We start from the raw sequence: 21,093 nt of genomic DNA on the forward strand, positions 1-21,093 counted from the left end.
TACTTCCTACCACCAGCGAGACCACTAGAGAAGTTTGTAAGACTAGCATTGCAATAGACCAAGGAGTGACAACCACTGGGGCGCCACCAGCCAAACTGAAGGAGCTAACAAGATTGGAAACATAAATCAGGTCTTTAGGATCTGAATAAAAACTCGAGTCTTTCGGACCCAAATCGAAAACCAGTTCAAAGCCCGAAAACGAACCCTCCCCAACCCATTTCTTCAGAACCCACTTGGAAATGGACTTATGAAACACGTGTTTCAAGCGTAGAAAAGGGTTGAACATCTTAAAAGCTTGGGCTTTAACTTTCGGGGTTGGGCTTTTGAAAATGGAATGGGCCTTAGAACCCTCTAGCCTAAAAAACGGTAAGGCCCTCAGCAACCCTCAAAAGCGCCTAATCAACCTCCATTTTAGTGGACTCCAACTGACACCTCCAGCATTGAAGTAAAGCGCCTGATCCACCTCCATTTTAGTAGACTCCATTTGACACCTCTAGCTTTGAAGTTTCTCGACATCACCATCTTTTCCTTCCTCGTCACCTCCTTCAGCGTGAAACGGGGATAGCAGAGCCTCGAGCAGTGGTGTTCTGACCCAAAGGACCAGAAATGGCGATCAGAAGGAGAAAAGGCTTAGCAATACCCAACGGTACATAAGGAGCACACACATCACAGACTTCTTACCCACCACCTCCGCAAACGTCTTTCTACCACCTCCCTCAGCTACTGGCAGCAAGCCACCAAACTAATGACGTGAAAGCAAGGTGTTACTCTCCTTACCGAGAGAGGATTCGAAGAAAGCCACCACCTTTCCCAACTTGGTGACAAAATATTTCCAACCCCAACCTTCTCACCCCTTCGGCATTACTAGGAGACCCCTATGGCCACCCACCGCATACTTGACCACCTCTAGAAACCAGCCTAATTGTTTAGAACCTCTATGCACAATGAAGCACTTATTCCCCTCCCTAACGATTTGAAGAACTCTGTAGACTCTGACGTGCAAACCAGCATCTCCATTGTGTTTATAAGCCAGACTGCACTTCTTTTACCTAACGACACAATAGCAATGCCCCTTGCCTCCTCTCAACCAAACGAAGATTAGATCCCCCTTCAACCACCAAAAGCTCAAAAACTTGGGTCTTAACAAAAAAGGAAAAAGAAAAAGGGTTAAATACCCTTTTGCCCCCAGTGGTTTAAAAACTTTATTTTTTGCTCCTTCAGTTTTCATTTTCTTCGAAGGTCGTATTTGTACTATAGGAAAAGATGGAGATGGTACCTCCGTCCATTTTTCCGTCCAAAATTGACAGATTTCCACGTCAGCGACACGTGGCACCATTAAAATTGAGACATGTGGCTGCACAATTTTTTTCAAAGGTTTTTTAAAAAATATATATATAGGGTTGGCTTAGCCACCCCCAAGGCCAATTTTGGGGGTCGTTGAACCACCCCATGGCCCTTGGGCCAAAATGGAGGTCGCCAAGGGAAAAAACCTAATTTTTTCTTTTTTCTTTTTTTGGTTCGCTACCCCCAAGGCCAATGCCCCCAAAACTGGCCTTGGGGGTGGCCAAGAAAAAAAATAAAATTAAATAAAAATTAAAAAATATATATTAATGTTGCCACGTGCCGCTGATGTAAAAATCCATCAGTTTTGAACGGAAAAATAGACAGAGGTACCATCTCCGTCTTTTCCCATAGCACAGGTACCACCTATAAAAAAAAATGAAAATTGAGGGGGGCAAAAAATAAAATTTTTAAACTACGGGGGGGTGTTAGGTATTTAACCCAAAAAAAAAAAGACATAACGCATCATCAACCAAAAGCAACAAGCACGCCAACACCAGTGAAGAGACACAAAAATCACAGAAGAAGAAATGCCGGCACGCTCCTACACGCGCCGATGAGAGGGAGAAGAGAAAGAGAGCATACTCTGGGACTTATAATGGACTACTACCAACCAATCTTGGATAGAATTAAAAAACTTGAGAAAGGGAGCAAGGATCCGAAAGTAAACATATACTAGAAAGTTCAACTACTGGAGCAGTGACACCTACCTATATCTGGAGAAAGAAACAAGCTAGTTAATGTAATAATTAATAATAAATAACCTTAGCTAATATATACCTATAATTTATAGAAATAAATACATTAATATCAATCAGGCGAGCCTAGCAATAAGACCACCTCAGGAGACAGGAAAGAACTATTCAAAAGATACCCGAAGCTTAGACCCAGCATCCCACACCTAAGCCAACCTCATTTGCCTGCTTATAAGTGATCCAATAGACAAAACCACCAATGAACTCAATCTAACTTTAAATTAATTTCTCTATCAAAATTGAGTCCAAAAATCTCAACTAGAAAATATGCACACAAGCAAGAAATTATGCAAGTTGACCCATTGCTTAAGAGACCACTATAAGATCAATGTCACTACTAGTACTACCCATCACCAGATTTAACATTAGAGCATTCAAAACCACCAATGATTCTCAAAGTTCAATCTTTAGCCAACAGGGCAACCATCGCCACAAATTTTTTTTTTTTTAATAAGTAATTTAATTTATTAAAAAGCATAAGGCGTCCCTAAGTACACAAACAGTATACATGAGGCTCCACACGAGTAGAAGAAACCCAACCGATACAACAAGAACACCCACAAGGCCCACACCCGACAAGCCCTCAGAAACCCACAAAACAACAAAGCCCAAAAACCCCCTGAGGCACTCAACGCGAGAGAGCATGAGTCTTACCTTTCCCCCACCTAGAGGATAAAAAGCATGAAACCATCGCCACAAAATTGAAATTAGGAGTTTAAATCTTCATATTTATCCCTAGTTCAAGCTATTGCAAGTGCAAAACCTCTTAAGGTATAATGCAAATATTTGCTACAAGAAATAACTCGTATAGGATTTATTTTCCATACAACTCTGCCATCAAGTTTATAAAATTGCTACAGAAACCAAGCATCTAGAATATACATGTCTAACCCAAAATTTGCACCATATTTGTTGAACTCTTAAAAATCCAGCAGTACGCCCTATTAGTAGCTTCACCAAGCAATCATTTACAATCTTCCTCTAATGCCTTATAAATTCTCCAATAAACACTCATGCTTTAATATACCCTTCCCTGAATTTTCTAAAACATCCATTAATCAAGCATATATGTTCGTTATTTACATCAACAAAATAAAATGTCACATGTGACAGAATTGCTAAGAAATTCCACTACACTTCATCTACATCATTGTTTTTTTTTCTTATAAGTAATTGCAATTTTATTAAAAAAAACAGCGTAAGGCGCCCCTAGTACACGGAGTATACAAGATGCAAAAGCCTCACCACTGACCCGACAAGAAGAAGCCCACAAAACAACACAACCTTAAGGCCCCGAGAAACAAACCACAAAAAACCCCAAGGCAAACAACCCTACATCACATTGGTCTTGCCTTTCCTACACCTAGAAGAAATTTTAGAGCCGCCATAATTAACGGAGCTTTGCAGATTCAAAAGCTCTTTCTTGCCCTTAGTCTTCTAACGCTTAATCATTTCTTATGTAATAGCCCTGAACCTCTCGTTATGCTCCTCAGACACATTCCCCGCATACTCCTGGGACAACCTCTCCCAAAACCCTGCAACCTTCTTCCTAACATCTATCTCCCACTCCAACGTCAAATTCTCATCCATCTCAGCCGAAGAGAAGGAATTTGTATGGGTGGAAGACGTCTCCAGTGCTGAAAGAAGAGAAGAAGTCTCAGAAAGTCCAACCACAGAACCCGAAAACCCAGGGAATACTGAAGGAAAACTTTGCCCGGCAACAAAACCACCCCTGGAAGAAGACAAAGCCAGAGAAACCCCAGGAGCAAGCTCCTCTCTAGCCTTCCTCAAGCCCCCAAAGACACCATCGGAGCCCTCTGGTTCAACCCCATTCTTATCCATTCGTACAACACTAACACCCAAAGGTCCAGTCCTTGTATCGACTGTTTCTGGAACCACCTCCATCGTCTCCGACAAAAGAGGACACCCAAGCAAACCCGACAACGACATACCCACACCCTCTATGGTATCCAACGAAGCATCCTCCAAGCCACCAGAAGAAGGACGGACCAAAGGAATCCTAGAAGAAATCTCCGGTGACATCTCCGGCATGATTCTCGACGGACGGGAGGCTAAAAGTTTCGGGAGGAATCGGGCTAACCGGAAACCCGAACGTTTACGACCCAGCCCAGTCCCGACAAAACAGTCCAAAATATTCCTTACAACCCGGCCCAGAGCCAAGTTAGACCCATTGCCCAGCTTTCTCCATGTGCTACGTTTTGAAAATTCGAATTTCAAATTCAAATGTGAGAGAAGCTTCTTACCCAGAGGACAGATAAGCCGGTCTTTGTCAAACAGTTCAAGCGGAGGTGATTCCAAAGAGAAGCAATTCACTGCCGTTCTCAAATTGTCCTCTGCATGCCTCACTGACGGGAGAAAATCCAGAACACATGGCTCCGCCGACGCAGCGCTCAACCTGGAATGACTACCCCCTACGAAAGGCACCGAAACACCTCCACAAAGGAGGGACCCTTCCAGCAAGGAAACATTCCCATCTTTGCCTCTTCTTCCTTCCCCTCATTATTGACCGACACATACGAGGACTTAGCTCCGCAATCCATTTTGGCAAAAAGGAAAACAGCGGCCTTTCTCAGCTCGTCTGAGAATTTGAGCCAACCCCACCCACCACGGCCTTCCAGGATCAAAATGAGCCCTTTCCGACCACCCAACCCGAATACTGCTGCCTCAAGGAAACGGCCACCATGGTTACTACCTCTCCGAGCAATCAAAATTTCCGACCCTTCCCTGAAGGATTTGATGAACTCTTGATCTTCCGAGAAACCCAATAGAATCTCCAGCATCAATGCAAGCCACTTCGAGCACTGTGGACTGATGACGATTTTGCCGGAAAAAATTTTTCTCTTCTACCCCACCCTCAGCCTTAACGCCCCATCCAGAACCGAGAAGACAAAAATCTTCGACTCCACGAGAAAACTTTTCTCCATCTCAAGACACCCCCAAAACGCAGAACAGCCGACCCAGAGAACGTTACATAGTCGCCAGCGGAAAGGAGCCCATAGAGAGAAACCACTAGTTGATGCCCCTACGCGCGATACAAAGGATACCCAAGAACCAGAAAGACGGAACTCACACCCCAACTTCACAACAAAGAGAAGGAAGCGAAGAGAGAGGGTCTCCTAGCTTGACGCGCTCTCACACGCCGACGCTAGGTCAAGGATGTAGAGAGGGAGAGAGCTCCAATCCAAGTTAGGGATTGGAAGCAACTATTTTTTGGGATAGAGTTTTGGCACGCCAACCTTCAATTTTCCCTAAAACTCTTGCAAGTATAGCTTGGAAAGCTTCCTTTTTTGATTTTCCAATGTTAAATGGAAGTCCTACTTCATCTGCATCATTGTTCAAATACTTTTTTATTTTATAAGTAAGAAAAGTTTTATTAAAAAGTGTAAGGCACCCTTAAGTACACAGGGAGTATACACAGGAACGACCAAAACCAACCCACAAAAAGAAACCCAAACAAACCCACAAGGACCTAAGCCCTTAAACTCAAAACCCACAACGAGCACTCAAAGCAACCAAAAAAAAAAAAAAAAAAAACCAAACAAATCCACAAGGACCTACCTTTAAACCTGAAAACCCACAAGGAACACTCAACGCTACAGCACCTGAGCCTTTCCTTTCCCACTCCTAGAGGGCACACTCGCATTGTCGTAGTTGACAGAACTTTTCAGATTCAACACCTCTCCTCCCTTTAATCTTAAGACACTTACCCTTTTTAACTCGATAGAAATCCTCTTCGATGGCATCCAACAACGCAAAGGACGTATCTTCATCCTCAACACCATCCGACACCCAATCCAAGGGCATGGTGGGAGGACAAACACCCAAGTGGTAAGGGGAGTCTCCTTTCTCCCCAACCCAAACCTCATCCCCCTAATCCCACACAACAATCTTCCTAGACGGGCCAAAACCTACCGGCCACTTTTGAGATTGGATCAAGCCATCCGACCTGAAGATCACATCCTTATCAGTGATTGGAGAAGCGCAACCACTCAAAAGGGAGGGAACACTCGAGAGAAGGAATCATCGCCGAAGAAAGCTACACGGAGGAGACTTATCGACCACTCCCCCACCTAGATTCGGCGAGCAGCGGACCACGGTCCCGCCCAAGGCTTGAGTAGCACCCAAAAACGGCGTTGTCGGAGCACTGAGAGCTGTCACTACCTCATCAAATAGAGAAGTACCCATCTGAGCAAATTTTGCCTTCGATTTCCAATGTATCTCATAACCAATTTGGACTCGATCGAGTAGATGGGAGCCCCACTCTCCGACATCACCAAAAGAGAAAAGTGAAGCCTTTCTCCCAAAGCAACCGCCCCCAAAGAAGAGACTGAAATCTGACCCAACTTCAAAGAACTCGAGTGTCGGAGAAAACCCCTAAGAAAACCCCTTAGAATCCAAAACCTAGCCCCCAAAGGGAACACACACTTCTGCTGGAGGAGAGGTAGAGGAGGCTAATGCCAAAGGGGACACACCTGTAAACGCAGAAGCTTGCACTAGATAGGAGGCGCACATAGAAGATTCCGAAATAGAAGAAACCGCCCAGACCTTGCCGGCAACAGAAGAGAAAGCGCAGCACCCTCGGAAGCAGAGAGATCAGTGGCCAGCAACGTGATCAAGCAAGAATCGGAGCCTTCAGGAGGAAAGGAGAACTCTTCAACACCTATTGACACCTTAGAATTGGTCGGATCAGACAACCCGCCACCCATGTCAACCGTTGTCATTACCTCCAGCCGTTGAAGACCCGATGAAGACCCAAAATCCACAAAGATCTCAAAACCCGTTTCAAGCTCCAAAGGGAGCCCTTGACCCGTAGCTCCAGGTCACATCTTAGGTTTGGGGTTCGTCAAAACCCGGCACCTTTAAAACTGAAAATGGGTTTAAGACCCAACCCAAAAGCAAGTGAACGACCCATCAACGACCCAACGATCTGACCCACAAATCTCACTAGAATGTTTCTCCATGTCTGCAAATTCAAACGAGGCAAAGACTTCCTCACTGAACCTGGTGCGCCTTGGGTAGAGAGAAGACGCGTGTGATGATCCTTGCCTTGCAGATTCAGTAGCAAGTCCTTACCCACCGGTTTTTTCTCCAACACAGAGCAGTCCAAGGCCAACCTCACCTCCGAAGCTGTTGGTCTCACTGCCAAGAGAAGATCAAGGTCACGCCTCTCAACCTACGAAATCTGTAACTTGAAAGGACCCTCTGACCTCACCACCTCCACGAACAACAGAAGAGCACCACCCAAAAGGGGCCAAGCCCCACCCGAGCTAGGTGAGGAGACCTTCAAACCCAAAACCTTCTTCCCATCCTTCTTCTCCACCGGAGACGGCACACCAACGGGAGAAGACCCAGACGTTGTTTCCAGGAAAACCAACACCTTCCACAACTCATCAGCCACTTTGTTCCATCCCCTCCCTCCGGGAATAAGATGAACCCTCTCCTGCCACCCACTGCATAGACCGCCAACTCCAAGAAAAGGCCATCCTTATTACAACCTTTCGAAACAATCCAAGCCTTCGAATATTCTCGGAAGGATTTGACAAAATCCTCGACCCCCTGAGACCGCAATGCCTCCTTCACCGCTGCGACAACCCAAGCAGTACACTACAAACCCAATAGCACAACCCCTAAGAAGCCTTTACTTCTCTCCTCCATTTTCAGCATAGACTTGCCTTCCTCCACAGAGAAGAGGAAAGATTTGGCCTCCACGAAGAAACGCCTCTCCAAAGCCATCCTCTAGAGAACTCGAGAGAATGAAACCCTAGCAGGATGCGCCTACACGCGCCACCGCTGGGGAGAAAAAGACAGAGAAAAGCCGAGAAAGAAAAGAAGAGAGAGAAGAGATTGTTCAAATATTCAACCAATCTATACTGGTAATGCTTTAACATCTGCGTACATTAGTAACAAGTAATAGACAACATTCACACTAACTCATGCTTGGAAATCCATTGCAGCATAGAGACTAGTATTTTTGCAATAGTTAATTTAGCTGAGAAAGAAAGGTTTCTACAAGGGATCAACAACCATATCCATAATTCCTGCAAGGAATGAATATTTGAAATACAATAAATTTGGGTAAGGTGAGCAAAATCACATGAAGTGAAACCCAATGCCGTCATACATTTCTTTGCAAAGACACCTACATTGGCAACAAGCCAACCCCACAGTTAGCGGATCTTCCAGCCCAAGAGAATATAAGATTTAGATCAGCCCCCTATATCATGTACTCCTCTAACAGCACCTATTTTTTTTACTACCTTTCCATGTTTTGAATTTACACGTTCAGCCCATGCCAATGAGCATAAATATATCAAGAGCAATATAGCAGTGGTCATTATGAACTAGGAAACAATTAGGAACCACAGACTATGATTCAAGTGTAGAAAGGAGATAAACTGAAATAACTGAAATAAAATAAAATAAATAATACCTATAGAATGATAATCTATAGAATCAGCTACAGAACGCCTTTGAGAGTCAGGAACAGCAATTGCTTCTTCAAATTTAAGTTTCATCACAGCTTTCTCACATTCCTTCAATTTCCTGGTAGCATCAGGATCATTTGGAGAGATTTTCTTGACCTAAGTTTAATGAATGAAAGATGAGCTACATATTTTCACATGAAAATTATATTTGTTAAAGGCAGTAAGTTGTTAAATAGCTTGCATTTATTTGCCCCAAACAAATAAAGCAAAAAAAAAATAGAATCGCATAACAAATAAACAAATAATAGACCAGTGGATTGACATGTAATGCACAATTGACAAAGAAATGAGAAAGAAACAGGGGTTGTACACTATAATTTGAACTTTTGTGCAACTTTAAAAAAGCAAGTGGCTATCAATTTTCTGAATTTTGAGAGAGAGAGAGAGATCACATGACAAAAAACCATGGATTGCGAATAAGATTAATATTTGGATTTACAACAGCAAAATCTACATGACAGGAACCACATGATCTTATAGAAACCAGATGTGCATTTACAACAATGTTGCTTAGTCTACAGATCTTTTGTGACACATTAATACATAATGCGAGTCCCTAGAAAATATCGATAGCAATAATTAAGAAAAATATATACATAGCCCAACTAGGTTCTATATGTATATGTAGATTATAGGCCAAAAACACCAATTAGGAGGTTGCAAGTTTTCACAAAATGAAGGAAACATTCATTTGAAAACTCACTTCAATTGTTTCCTTAAAAATAAGAGACTTCTATATTGAAGACATGTTTCTGAGTCAAAGGGGTAGATGACAAAAGCAAGAAACTTTTTCAGCCGGATTGAACGGCTTCCTTCAATAGAAACTAGAAGTGTTTTGTTCACAGTACGCAGCAAAGAAATTTAGTAGGTTCACACGTCAGATACAATTAAAGATTAACATGCATGTAACTACTTCACGTAAATGGAATGCAGATCCAGAAGGGTAAGAAAATGAAGGAATTGAACATATAAAGCACATGAAACTGACTGTAAGCATTGCCAGCTTGATAATTTATGTGGGAAGGAGATGCCACCTGGTTAAATAATGACCATTGGTACATTAGTAACAAACAAATGTACGAAGATAGATACAACAGTCCAAATAGGTGCATCAAGGCAAAGTAAACTACTAAACATCTTGGAAAGCTCAGATTCCTTTAAGGAGTAATGTGTCAGCTCTCAAATCCAGGGACCCAGTTGTGGAGTAACGCAGTATTCATCTGGCCTCATAAAAATGCCAAAATGGTATGGATCCCTCTAACAACACAATGGCACTAATAAAAACACCTACAATGACATTCTAGGACATTGCATCTAAATTTAATCTAATCAAGGTTGCTAGTAAAAACAACAGTCAGAAAGTTTTGGTAGGATGAGATAGAGAAGGGTAAAACATATCACTGCAGGCCCTGGGATAAATTTATTGCCATAAAGAAGAGGGCTGTAGATTTAGAAGAATGTTGCGTCTAATAATAGATCTCTACATGTTAAATAACTTTGGAGGTAGAGCTAGATTATCTAGTGGAATCTGTTTAACCTAAAGCATATAGGGTCTATATCTTTTTTTTGATAATTAAATGCAAATTTTATAAATAACAGCGTAAGGTGCCCCTAGTACACACAAAGTATACGAGAAACAAACACCTCAACACCGACCCGCCCCAAACAACATTCCACAAAACACACCAAAGCCCCTTAGCCCCTAAAGAACTCAACCCACAAGCTTATCCTCCCAAATATGCTCCTCACCAAGGGTAGAGCCGAAAGCCACAGTATTATCCTATTGCCCCTTGGACCTGAACCCCACCGTGGAACATAACAGAGACCACTCCAAAGGAGACAAAGGCTGGACACCACCCACAGACTCGACCAATCTTTCCCAAAAACTACCATCTAGCATCAAAGGAGCATCAAGCAACGAACTAGAGAAGTGGGACGACTCAGAATCACCGCGATCTGCCAAAAGAAGGAGAGGACGAGCTCAACTTGAGAAACTCCCACCTAAGAAATCCCACATCATCGTGCTCGCCTTAACCCACAACCAACTTCAGCTTCCTCATGTCCTTGCATTTGCGCTTATACTGAATCAGAGTCTTAGGCGCGGAATCTTCCAAGGATAATATTGGAGAAACCCTACCTTTTGGCGAACCCATCTCAGGCAAAGATTGAGAAAGAGAAAACCCTGAATCAGCAGAATCTTAGGCATTTAGGGTCTACATCTAAACAGATGAGATTGTAATTGTCTCCAGAAGCACACAGTTGCGTCGAAAATTCATTATTCAGCTTCTCCCTCCATTCATTGCATCAGGTATGGCACTTTCTCTCTTCTATCCAATTATCAAGACACTGTCTTCAATGTGTTTCTAACTATGGGTATTTCTCAAACTCTCTCTGCTCAACCCTTACTCAAGCCTCTATATGTAAGCTTCATCATCACTCCCACTCTGATATGTCTTGGTATTTCATATTCTGACACAACCTACTGATGTTTCAAGGGCATGAAACTTCCCTTCTTTTTTTTGGTGGGTATGAGTGTGAAGACTTCAAGAAAACCGAATACTTAAAAGGCAACTACAATTTAAAAAACAAATAAAAAATCTACCAAATTCTTTGAGTCAAAATTAGGAACATTTATAATAACCTAATCAAAAAGAGATCTTAGAAATGAGGATTTTTCAAAAAGAACATTGGCCTGGCTATCCTCAAAGAGACGCTAATTCATTTCTCTCCAAATGCTTCACATTAAGAGAGTAGGAATAACTTTCCAGATTGCCTTTTTGGGGTGTCCCCGCCCTTGAAATTTCCAGCAATGAAAAAGCTCTAGAATGTTACTAGGCATGACCCAAGAAACCCGAAAATGTTAAGAACCAAGTGGTAGAGAACAACAATATACTCGCAATGGATGAGAATATGATTAATAGTTTCCTTATTCTTTTACAAAGGCAACAATAGTGAGCTAGATGGAAACCCCGCCTTCTAAGGTCACTGCGAGGATTCTACCCATTACTGTTGTCCATAAGAAGGCAATGCGAGGTGGGGCCTTAGCCTTCCAAGTACTTTTCCAAGGGAATGAACTATGCTCACCTAACTGTTAACATATATAAAAGCTCTTCACTGCGAAGCCGTGCCTACTAGATGGTGTCCACAACATACTATCCACCTCTCCCGGATTTGTATTCGAAGAGTAAAATAGATTGGGAAAGGAGTCAAGAGATTCTAGTTTGCAATCATGAGCTGCCCTAATGAAGCTTGGATTCCAATGGATTGGAGAACTAGAGAGGTCAAAATAGTTTGACACTAAGGCCACCTTGTTACGGGCTATGGAATAGAATTTTGAAGATGATTACTTAAGAGCCCCTTCTCTGCACCACATGTCATGTCAAAAGCGAGTGTGAGAACTGTCCCCAACCCTGTAGGAAACAAAGTTGGAAAAAGAATCCCAACTGTTTCTAATATTCCTCCAAAAACTCACCCCTTAAGGTCCTCAAGCTTCCTTTGAACACCAACCCCCTTTATGGATCCCGTACTTCATAACAATCACCTCCATAAAGAATTTTCCTCATGCCCAAATCTCCAAAGCCATTTACCAATGAGAGCTTTGTCGAACAACATGAGATTTTTAATACCCAACCCCCCTCTAGGAACTGGGCAGCATACAGTCTTACAATTCACCAGGTGCAATATGGGTTCCCTGCCTGGACCATCCCAAAGAAAATCTCTCTGAAGGAGTTCCAATCTTCTAGCTATGTCTACTAGTAAAGGGAAGAGGGATAAGAAGTATGAAGGAATGCTGGATAGTGTACTCCTGATGAGAAAGGCGCCCCCTTTAGACAAGTATATCTTCCAACTAGCCAACTTTTTTCCATTTTCTCGACTACCCCATCCCAAATGGCTTTTGATTTGAAAGGAGCACCAAGATTCCAAACTTGTCTACTGGTAAGGGGCGTGAAGACATTGATAGACACAAACTTCAAAATATGAGGAACAAATGACTATATATTACCACATACACATATATTCCATCCCTAATATGTGTCTTCTTTGCAAAACGCACAATTACTAAAGATAAACAATATATGCACGGACACTTCGCTTTTAGTATTGTTTAACCAAAAATTCCCTGCTTTGATGCTGAAAGTTACTAAATAAGAACATTTAAATTTTGAAATAAAATGGGAAAGTGAAAATATATTAATGCTTAGACTTTTGGATAAAGGTCACTCATTCTGGCACAAACAATAAAGGAAAAAACACTGGTTGTTGGATGCAGAGGGTACACATTTTATAAATGAATAAACAATAACCAAGGAATTCTTAGAAATCGCACTACCCATATAAAACCAAACACAAAAAAAAAAGGAAAAAAAAAAAAAAAAAAAAAAAAAAAAAAAAAAAAAGAAGAAGAAGAAGAAGAAGACAATATAAAAACTCAAATCCTTCACGTATAAGCAAAGGGGTTGCAGTGATTTATCAAGTTCTATGCAGAGGTTGAACCCGGCATGGAAATTAGTGGGTTCATTTGATAAAGCTTTTTAGAGGGTGCTTTTTGTTTGAAAATGTGTTATGATGTAACATAAAGATAAAAGTAATGTTGAGTGTTTTGTGTTTAGAATTATTTGTTAATACTTATGCTTTTTTACTAAAAAGCTTCCCAAAAAAGCGTTGTCAATCAAGGCTAGTAACATCAACGATTATATATGATAGTGATGAGAACCATGTTTATTCTGATATAATAGAGCTGTATTGAGCAAGCAGTTACATTTGTAAAAGCAACAAGAACACGCATTACAGAATCAGCTTTTCTTGCATAAAATTCAAAACAATAGAACTCGACATGCGAATTAGTTAAGTTCCATGCTTAGGTCAAAGAACTACGCATGGAAATTTGTATCATCATCATTACATATGATAGTGATGAGAACCATGTTTATTGTGACAGAGTACTGCTCTGTTGAGAAAGAAACTTCTTTGGTAACACAAACAAGAAACAAAAGGTACAGAATCAGCTTCTTGCACAAGATTCAAGGTAGTAGAAACTTAACTACTTTCATAAAACGAAACACAAAGGTATCATACCTAACTGAAAAAAGTGTTTTGGGGCCAATAACATTGAAATGAAATATTTTACAAGATAATCGAACAATCTTTCAAATTTTTTTATTTTTTTTTTTTGATAAGTAACAATCTTTCAAATATTTATTGGGTGAAACATTGAAACAAGCATCTCCAAACAAGTCAACAACCAAAAAATAAAAATGAAGCAAACATCTTCATATGATGATGATTGAAGCACGTTGCAAACAAAATACCTGCTGAAAATCTTTAAGTGCTTCTTTGAATTTCCCCATGGAAAGATAAGCGGCACCACGCCTGTAATAGCCCTGTAAGAATAGATACCAATCATAATACTATCACAAATATTAAATTGCATAGCTGCCACTTAGATTTTAGGATGCCAAGCATGCCTTTGAATATTTAGGCTCAACTTCAACAGCCTTTGACGCATCCTGTATGGCACTGCCGTATTCCTCAAGTTTAATGTGTGCAAATGCACGGTTGGCCCAGTATACAGCATTCTGACTGTCCAGTGCAATGGCTTGCGTGTATAGATCAATAGCTTGGGCATATTTGTGGGCTGAAAAGCAAATTGACAGGATTAGAACATATCAAAAACAAAACAAAACAAAACAAAACAAAAAAACATGGCAGAGGCAGCAGACTGTTCTTAACCAACAGAACGCTGTTAAAACAGTTATGAAAAAGAGAGTGTACGCTGCTGAAAGAAATAGGAATCCGTCTCAAGAGTGGTTCTACTCGAAATTACTTGTTCATAAGTTGAGGAAACCATATTTAAGTGCAGCTAAAAGGGATGCTCGTAAAATTTGAATCCAATTCAATGAGTTTAGATTGCCTTGATATTCTATTTATTTTTTATAAAAACAAAGATATTAAGAGGACCGTGCATTGCTGCAATACACACTTTCATTTTAATACCACATACTATTAAGAAGCAGATTACAGAAACATTTATACCTTTGAATGCTTCATTTGCTAGGACCTTTACTTCTTCAGCACGTGAAATGTTAGAATTTTCAGTATCCATATTGGACATAACCTTTGGCGTCTACAAGAAGTCAGGTTGAATTTTAGTAGATAAAAACTTCCATGACCATCCCTATCATCCTCTGTCTATAATGCTTAACCTGCTCCATAAGAAAAATAAGAAACAATAAATTAACTAACTATTTTGCATTTCCCTATATGCTAGGGAGCACTGGAGTAACCAGTATAATTTTAGATAATATATAAGAATCCAATCAAGGCATCAATGACCAGTAAACTATGAATTAAAAGCAAACATAGTAGCTGCAATCAACCATACACTATCAAGTTGCCAATGTCAACTTGGACTTGCTAAATACTAAAAAACAAATGTCAATGTCAACTTGGCACAAAATCAGTGGTGAAAAGGAACTATAAAACAAACAAATATACAATACTAAAGTGCCGTTCATCCAACCATTATGTGATTAAACTGAATCACAGGTCATAAGTTTCATGCAAGAAATTTGCACCTCTAGAAGAAGGAAGTTGTCAAAACCACTGCAAACATAGGCACAATTTTTTTTGATAAGTACTGCAAACATAGGCACAATGATGTGAATTAAACAGCAAAATAACTAAGGGAAAAGGATATGGGCTACTTCGAGGGAGCCGTGAACTCCGAGACACCAAAAAATGTTCTAGGATTTGATAATACTCAAGCATGCATTCTTATTCATTGTCATTCTCTTAAATAGAGGAATAAAAGCTACATGTTACAAGGGCTAAACTAGGTTTGGCCATCAATAACTAGTAAGGAAAGATCCTTACGAATAGCCTACATCCTTATTGGGAATATCTGTTCTTTATTAGACTAGGAAATAAAAGGCTGGAAATAAATGGAGATTTACTCCTTATTAGTTTCTACTTGATACGGAAAATATCTAATAATTCTCATCATATCATTCCCTTCATCTAACAATTTCCTTGTCCCCAAGGAAACATTCTAAAACTAATCTAAATAAAAAAACGACACATGCCATGTTCTTGACTTTATCATGTGGTTGTCCCTTTGAAGTCCACATGGTGCTCGTTTTCCTTCTCTTGACCAACTTCTTTTTCTTTTCTTTTCTTTCTATTTTTATTTTTTTTTTTTGCCATTTTTGTTTCCTCTTTCTCCTTATGAGCCAAACAAAGACGCCTTCAGTCTTTTCTCTCGCACCAATAACAAAACCATCTTCCAGAGGCTTGGAGGCGCCGCGTGAGTTGATAACGGCGCGTTTGGAAGGTTGGGTCTAGTGCTTTCTAAATTTGCAACTGAGGTGGGCTGATCTGTGGCCAATCAACGGTGGTTTGGTGAGATGCCGGTGTAGATGGATTTTTGTTGCTTCAACAGCTCTTTTCTTCCTCTTTTCTGTGACAGTGGCAGCCGGTGGGGTAGGTGTTATGTGCAAAGATTGGCTTGCTGGATAGAGGTGTGGTGAAGACAAACTTTTAATTTTTCTCATATGCTCCTCCATCTTTTTGGTGAATTTTTCATTCCACGCAAGGAATTTTGATCGCATCATTTCTAGCCTTGCTTGTTGCTCTGTACTCAATAAAATTTGGAAAGACATGGTGATGATGTGGATCGGTGATTGCTGTAGAAAACAATCAATTGGGCCTCTATGACTAACAATTGCTTGTTAACAAGAGGAACTCTCGCTCTGATACAACTTGATGTAAACAAAATAGCACAAGAACTAAGGGAAAAGGAAATGGGCTACTTTGAGAGAGCCATGACCTCCAAGACACCAAAAGATGTTCTAGGTTTTGATAATACTCAAGCATGCATTCTTATTCATTGTCATTCTCTTAAATAGAGGAATAAAAGCTACATGTTACAAGGGCTAAACTAGGTTTAGCCATCAATAAGTAGTAAGGAACGATCCTTACGAATAGCCTACATCCTTATTGGGAATATCTCTTCCTTATTAGACTAGGAAATAAAAGGCTGGAAATAAATGGAGATTTACTCCTTATTAGTTTCTACTTGACACGGAAAATATCTAATAATTATGATCATATCACACAACATGTAACAGCACAGTTTGACACTGCAAGGTACAAGTTCACTTTGCAAGGTACAGGCTCACTACATGCAGCAATTTTCTTCCAGATGCGTCCACATATATGGCCAACAAATGTTCAATCCTTTTGGATGATTTTTTTCTTAATATATATTTTTTTATATATAAGTAAGAGTAATATCATAAAAAACGCAAAGCATAACCAAGTACACAGAGAGTATACATGATAATCGTCAAAGGAGAAGAAAATAGAACAATAAAATCATTAAAGCTAATCACTAAGGCCTCGTTAGGTTTGCAGAATGAGTATTCCATTGGAAAATTGAATAGTTATTACCGGGAATAAAAGAGAGTCGAATGGAATGGCTATTCCTACTCTTTAGTTTGGCAACAACTCATATACTTTAATTGGAATCCAATCAAAATTACTAAAAAACCCCCCACATTATTTTCTTTTAAAAAAAAAGCTACAAAAAAACTCAAATTATATATATATATATATTGAAAACTTGGGCCACCCCCAAATGCTCCAGGGGTGATGCGACAACCCCCGGCTCCATATGTGGCTGGCCAACTACCCATTCTGTAAAGAGGGAGTTTTGGTTTTGGTTTTTTTTTTTTTTTTTTTTTAAAAAAAAAAAAAATTAAAAAAAAAATAAAAAAAAAATTGAGAGAAAATAGAAAAATAAAAGAGTATTTTTTCTAAAAAATATAGTTTATTCCTTTAGAAATAGCTATTCCTCTATTTTTTTAGAAGAATAGGTATTCATCTTCGTAATGGAATAGTTATTCCAATGGGAATAACTATTCTAATTAATAGACCCCTATCAAACAAAGTAATGATTATTTCATAGAAAAAATCATTCTATTCCAGTAGTCTATTCTACGAACCAAACAAGGCCCAAGGAAGCTAGAAACGCAGCAGTCCAAGAGAAAAGAGAATGGAACCAAAGCTTGTCTTCCCCTTCCCTTCTCGCTCTAATGGAATACAACAAGTGAAGAAGGAAGCCAAGACGTCCACCTCCTAGCCGTGGGCCACTCGAATAAAGCTAACATCCCACTGAAGGGAACCACTAGTAGAGTCCAAGTGAGCTGCAACAAGCGCATCCTTATCTCGAGCAATGCCATATAAAACCGGGAAAGCTTCCTTGAGGGTCATCTCTCCACACCACACATCATCCCAAAACCTGATCTTGAACCCATCTCCCAGCTCAAATCTAGTATGGCTACAAAATGAACTTCACCCCCTCCATATATTCTTCCATAGCCCCACCCCATAAGACCCAGGGGGATCAAAGGAGATTTTATTGCCAAAAAGACTTCTCAGGAATAGGTGAAGGGTAAATGAAGTTAACGAATGGCAAAAGGCCATAGTAGAAAGTGCGGTTAGCTTTCTATGGAGATATGAACAAGGAAGCACAGGCCATGGCAAGCATTGATTGGAAGTAGAGGGCATAACTTTAAGTATGCAGTAGGGCTCGAGCCTCGATGGATTTATGCGTGACATAAGTGATGTCGAACTCTAGTACAAGAAGTGTACACGAGATCCCTTAAAGAATCATAATCTAAGGCTCACAATCAAGAAGATGAGCATCAGGAACCATTAAGAGTAGACATCCAACAATACAAACGCCCTCAATAAAGAAGATTTAAGCAACAAAATAATATGCTCCAACCTCCCAAAAATTTGGTTGTTGTGTTCCATCCAAATATTACACAAAAGGCACCTGCTTTTCAAATGTTAAAACTATAATTGCGGCCAAACTTCCCTTCCTATCATTCAAAACAGCTCATAAGTTGTCTTTAGCATCACCCACTGGAACTCGAACAAAGAGAACACTAGAAAACACAATTCTCTAGCCACTAAACAATGCAGTAGATGATAACTAACTATTTCCCCAGAGTTTTATACATGCAACACTAGTCTGCTATATTTTGGCACCTCATAAGGTTATCTACTATCAACTTTATGCCAAGCAGCATCCACACACACACACACACAAAAAAAAAAAAAAAGGCTTTCTAGGAGCTCCAAATATTACTCCATGGGAAACTAACTAATCCTTTGGGAATCACACTAGCGATATATATGCATCTATCTACTTCAGACAATAAACAGCTTTAAAACTATATCAGGTGTTACATTCAGCACTAAAAAATGAGTGATAAATTAAGGTTTGCAAAAATGTTGTAAATCATTCACAGCACTTGGCTCAAAAATCCTGATACCGTTCACAATCTATATATATATAAGTATGACCAACATGACTTCCTCTCTTAAGTGTCCATACGCAAATTAACGGTTTTACAAGAATAAGAAAGCACTAGCCAAGGAAAAGTTAGTGTCAGAAAGTCAACTCATGAAAAGGTCCAACTCTTCTGAGCACAAGCCAGAAAGCAACTTATTTTTCAGGAAATTTCAGGAAAATTATTTTTCAGGAGAAAGAATACACACACACACAGGATATGTATGGTGTCACAAATTTTTTTTGTTCCATTCATATAACAATGAAAGTGAAGATATATAGCCAACTTGGGAAGCAGTATTCAAAATCACTACTTCCACTGCTATTATAACCAAGCATTCTCTCAGGAAACAAAGCTCTCCTTTCTTTTCTTTTTTCCCTTTTAATTCACCAAAAAAAAAAAATAGGTCTCTATTGAATGTCTGTTGTAATTAGAAAAAACAAAAAAGTAGCTCTATAAGAAAATTTCCAAGAACAAACATTTGGATCATCTGAAGACTTTTGATAATGTAAACTGACCACCTTCAATGGCTTCGAAATAATTTGCCTACAAATCTAGCCGTAGGGAATGCAAAGCATGAACGAAAGAAGATACCAAAACCTATGATTACATACCAGCACTGTACCAGACATGGCATGAATACAGGCATACTAAATGTGCTTAAAACAAACCAAAAACATGTATTTAAACAAGATATACTTATTTGCAAATGCATGAAATTTTGATTACTGTTTTCTCACCACACTTCTGTATGACACAAATAACTCAAACAATTGAAGCTTAATGCAGGCTGAAATCCCAAAATGTACACAAACAGTACAATTTTCATTTTGATAAAACATAAATTGGTGATCAAATTTCATAAGCATCACATTATTTTCGTAAACTAAAAAACACGATCAATACTAGTTTAAACCAGAACTAAATTTTGCACTAATGCTCTATGCAGTAGAGCCAAAAAACAATTGAAGAGTGGATTTTTCTATTATCTGGGAACTGAGAAAGTAAGCACTTCCAACTAAATTAACTCTAATAACTAGGCGGCTAGGCCGCTGAAGGTCACCTTTTTACTGAAAATTCCAATCCCACATGACCCTTAAGAATGAAAATTCAATCTTTTTATCCATTCCCTATCTCAGCAACCAAAAGCAGTTGTCTCCTGTTAAGTTGGCGAGAAATCGAAGGAAAATATAATGCAATGAAACCAAAAACGTACTGTTTCTTTTATTTTCCCTCACTTCTCTTAGAAACCAAACAGAGAATTAAGTTAGTGGGAAGGAAAATAGTCAGGACAGCGACAACAAAGTACCTGAGAGAAGAACCTATTGCATTAGCTCAGACAATCCGATCTCGCCAGACACAGTGAGAGAGAGTTGGAGGGAAAGGAAAAACCCTAGTTCTGCGAAGTAAATAATATTATATATGTACATTTGTTTGGGGCTTAGTTTGGAGGGTGTTGGAAGTTGAATATATTTGGATATGTATGGAAAGGGTCTGGAATCTAAATATATTTATTAATTTATAGCTCCTTGGTCTTGTTCTTGTAGGCCAAAAGAAAGCATCAACTTGAAGAAAAAACAAATAAACAAATAAATTTTTATTTCTCTTTTGTTTGTTTTAGTTTGTCATAGTAATTTTGAAAAATGTATTTTTGATTTTGGTCCGTTTGTTTCGATACAAAACATATTTTTAGAAAATGTTTGATCTATTTTTTGGTGTTTGATACGCATAAATCTTGGTCAAACCGAAAACATTTTCAGTTAACCAAGAACACCTATTTTAAGCTACGTAAAATGGTTTTTCTTCTTTACTAACATAAATCATTTTTTTGAGATCATGCTTCTCTTTTTTGTATGCACTCTCTCTCTCTCACAATTCATTCTTCACCGCCGTCGAAGGTCATTAGAAGTCACTGAAGCTCGCCCCAAGTCTCCAACCACTACCACTTGAGGACACCAAAGTTTGCCAAAGAGTCTCCGACCAACATTGGAGTTTGCCAAAGATTGCTGAAAGTCGTTGGCCCTTTTTGGTTGCCACAGCCGAAGGTTGTCGGGCATCGCTGAATTTTTGTACGAGTCAAATACTGAAAAATATTTTCATTTAAAATTATTTTCTTAAAGAATAATTTAGCTG

The 21,093-nt window shown here is 39.6% G+C and overlaps 1 protein-coding gene across 2 annotated transcripts in view; it reads right to left on the reverse strand.

Annotated features, from left to right (window-relative positions):
* LOC133861365 (serine/threonine-protein phosphatase 5) overlaps positions 1-20,424 on the reverse strand; it is a 30,778-nt gene extending 10,354 nt beyond the window's left edge. For both annotated transcript variants that reach the window (XM_062297149.1, XM_062297148.1), the window contains exons 1-5: positions 20,270-20,424; positions 14,636-14,805; positions 14,068-14,237; positions 13,912-13,983; positions 8,548-8,698 (exon numbers count right to left, since the gene is read on the reverse strand). In XM_062297149.1, the coding sequence (XP_062153133.1) occupies positions 8,548-8,698; positions 13,912-13,983; positions 14,068-14,237; positions 14,636-14,714 (472 nt within the window). In that variant the 5' untranslated portion in view covers positions 14,715-14,805; positions 20,270-20,424. The remainder of the gene's footprint in view (positions 1-8,547; positions 8,699-13,911; positions 13,984-14,067; positions 14,238-14,635; positions 14,806-20,269) is intronic.
* Positions 20,425-21,093: the final 669 nt, after the last annotated feature.

Source organism: Alnus glutinosa, chromosome 2, assembly GCF_958979055.1.
Source record: "Alnus glutinosa chromosome 2, dhAlnGlut1.1, whole genome shotgun sequence".
NCBI classification, from domain to species: domain Eukaryota; kingdom Viridiplantae; phylum Streptophyta; class Magnoliopsida; order Fagales; family Betulaceae; genus Alnus; species Alnus glutinosa.